Below are 3,067 nucleotides of genomic sequence, written 5' to 3' on the forward strand. Positions count from 1 at the left end.
TGTCCTGGAACTCACTTTGTAGACCAGGCTGGCCTCAAACTCAGAAATCCGCCTGCCTCTGCCTCCCGAGTGCTGGGATTAAAGGCGTGTGCCACCACACCTGGCTCCATTTTCTTTCCAAGCTTTCAGCGAGGCGTCGGCTATCCCCATTACGCAGATGTGGGCAAGAGGCTCACAGAGCAGACACACAGAAAGGGGCGGGGCCATGTGTCAAAGAACTTGATGTGGCCCCATGCTGCTGCATGCAGCCCTGCCTGGTGGGAGGTCCTAGCGGCAGAGGCTCGCTGCCGCTAGTTTCTCACCTGCACAATGTGGTCGCAGTCTTCCACCTCGAATGCGACATCTTTCACCCCGTCGCCATGCTTCACCAAGTGGTCGCCCATCTCTGTGGTGGTCAGGAGAATGCAGGAACTGTAAAGTTTCTAGTCTCTATCGGGGGCTCCAGCCCCAGCCCCTTCTGGGCTCCAGCCTCACCCTTGCCCCAAACTACGCCCTGATCCATATGTCAGAGCCATGCAGCCTCCCGATGGGATGCCCCTCACCTTTGTTCCAGGGATTGAGAGCAGAGCAGAGAACAAACACAATCTAAAAAGTGGACAAGGGGATGAGATGAGTCCCTAGGAGAGGAGAGGCCACAAGGCTCCACCATGCAGGATCCCTGGACCACGTGTTCCAGCCTCTTTTATGCTGCAGCTGCCCCTTAGTCCTCCAACTTGGGGCTTTCCCCTGTATCCACCCACTGGGTTCTCAGTGGCTGGTGCCTAGCTGACTCCAGCAACCCCATGGACCAGAGACCACTGAAACGCCCTTCCCCGACATCCTAGTTTCCTAGAGTTTCTATAGGTCCAATGCTGGGTGAGTTTGAGAAGTTTGAAAGCAGGAAGATTCCTGTGGCCCGGGAGGTACATGGGTCAGTTGCAGCTTAGCCATACATCTTGGAACCAGCTAGGTATGTGTCCTGACACAATCACACATCCCATCCGGGACACACTGGTGCCCTCATCACCAAGCCGCCTGGGTGTGTACTCACTTTCCCTTGCTTGATGACGTGGCTGACCACCTCCCGGGAGCCAGTCTCTAGGCCCCTGTAGGCCAGAGGTTCAAAGCCCATCTTGTTGCAGTAGAAGGAAGCAGCCTGGAAAGTATACAAAGCGGCAGGGGGTTCAGGGGGTTGTGGGGACCAGTCTGGAGAGCCCTAGAAGGGAACCCCAGTCTCCTGACTGCCCCCATGTTCGTCATTTGGAGACTCTCCCAGGAAGAAAGGCAGCCGTCCCCCTCCCTCTGCAAGGTCCTTGAGGGCCCTGATTGCAAAATGAGGTTCCAAAGTGCCAGACCTAGCCTGGCCTGGATCCTCCCCTCGCACTAGCCAATCCCAGTTCCAGCTGGGTCCAGCCCCCTTAAGGAGGCCCTTTGGCTTGTCCTCTGCCCTCCTCCAACCCCCACCGCCCCTTGCGTCCAGCCTCTCTACCTGCTTGGCATTGCCAACCCAGAAGGTCACCGAGTGGAAATGGAGGAACCGGCCTCTCTCAGGCTGCATGAGGGAGGAAGGATGAAGATGAGTCCCAGGAAGCAGGTTACCTTGGCCACCTCACCTCAGCCTCAAGCCCAGAACCTCCGAGAATGTGACTCACCCCGCTCCCATCTTTGGCTAACCTAAGACATTTCTTGTTCTAGGATTTGGGCCCCTTGAAGGATCAGAATTGGGAAATTCCCCACAGAAGGCCTTCCCCAGGGGTCATGGAAGGAAATAAGCTTACGTGAGAACTCACTCTGTAGACCAGGCTGCCCTTAACTCAGAAATATACCTGCCTCTGCCTCCCAAGTGCTGGGATTAAAGGTGTGTGCCACCACTGCCCGGCTTGACCAGGTTTAAGAAGAGATTGGCAGTCATTTAGGAAGGGGCTCCTTCAGGAAGCTAAGATTGAGTCCTGCTCCATCAATGGGAGGGGACAGCAGGGACATATTTGAGTTTGCAGGCATAAGTGTCTCACATCTACTGACATTTTTCCTGTGTAGACACCTTGCCCTCCCTCTGAGACCGAGAGCCGGTATTTCTTCTCCAGCTTACCTTTGGTCCTTTGTTGGTGTAGGTTGTCTAGCAGAGAAAGGGAAAGCACAAGGAGAGGTTATGACAAAGGGAGTCACTGTGGGCCATCGGCACTCACAGAGAGACCGCTAAGACCCAGGCAGACTTACCATGGTTGATGGTGGTCAGACCTCTACCAGGAAGACTGGGACAAGAAGCCGGGTGGCGTGGTGTTGGACAGAGTATTTACCACCTGTCCAGGCAGGGCCCCGCCCCTGGCCTGGCCTTCCTGGGGGAAGGGAGCTGAGATAACCATTAGTGAGCCCTGGGCAATCCTAGGCTTGGGAACCTCTGAGTCAGCTCTGGGCAGGTTAATGGGGCCAGACCAAGAGGGAGAGTGACTCGCCTCAGTCCAGTGGCCAGGAGAGCGGAGCCAGGGCAGGAAGCCGTGTGTGCATGCTTTCTATGACCCCGGGGGTGTTTGAGACTGTAATCTTTGCCTTATAGATTCAAAACTTGGAAAACAAGGTCAGGGGATACCTGCTTCGGCTGGGCTGTTGGGGGTTGGTTGAAACCCAGCTTGCAAAGCAAACGTGTAGATTGTATTTAGGGTGGAAGGTTGTTGCGTTGCATGGTTGTTAGAGACATGGGTATAGGGGTTTGCATTCTGGCCCTTCTGTGGAGCGTCACCAAGTCTGGGAGCCACCGTTTTCTCATCTGTAAAATGGGAACAATGGCCAGCCAGGTGTGGTGACACACATCTGTAATACCAGCTCTACAGAAATGAGGCAGGAGGATTCTCATAGTTCAAGTTCAACCTGGTTTACATAGTGAGACCCTGGCTTAGCCAAGCCAGGGATGTACAATAATATCTTTGTCTTAGAAAAGCGGGGCAGTGCCAGGCGTGGTGGCACACGCCTTTAATCCCAGCACTTGGGAGGCAGAGGAAGGTGAATTTCTGAGTTTAAGGCCAGCCTGGTCTACAAAGTGAGTTCCAGGACAGCCAGGACTATACAGAGAAACCCTGTCTCAGAAAAAAAA

At 54.6% G+C, this 3,067-nt stretch overlaps 1 protein-coding gene across 1 annotated transcript in view; it reads right to left on the bottom strand.

Moving 5' to 3' along the window:
- Window positions 1-2,278, bottom strand: part of Hpd (4-hydroxyphenylpyruvate dioxygenase) — an 11,216-nt gene extending 8,938 nt beyond the window's left edge. The window contains exons 1-6 of the mRNA XM_021161996.2: window positions 2,197-2,278; window positions 2,069-2,095; window positions 1,469-1,531; window positions 1,031-1,135; window positions 543-585; window positions 303-385 (exon numbers count right to left, since the gene is read on the bottom strand). Coding sequence (XP_021017655.1) covers window positions 303-385; window positions 543-585; window positions 1,031-1,135; window positions 1,469-1,531; window positions 2,069-2,095; window positions 2,197-2,199 — 324 coding nt within the window. The 5' untranslated portion in view covers window positions 2,200-2,278. The remainder of the gene's footprint in view (window positions 1-302; window positions 386-542; window positions 586-1,030; window positions 1,136-1,468; window positions 1,532-2,068; window positions 2,096-2,196) is intronic.
- Between the last annotated feature and the right edge of the window lie 789 nt (window positions 2,279-3,067).

Source organism: Mus caroli, chromosome 5 (assembly GCF_900094665.2).
Source record: "Mus caroli chromosome 5, CAROLI_EIJ_v1.1, whole genome shotgun sequence".
Lineage (NCBI taxonomy): Eukaryota > Metazoa > Chordata > Mammalia > Rodentia > Muridae > Mus > Mus caroli.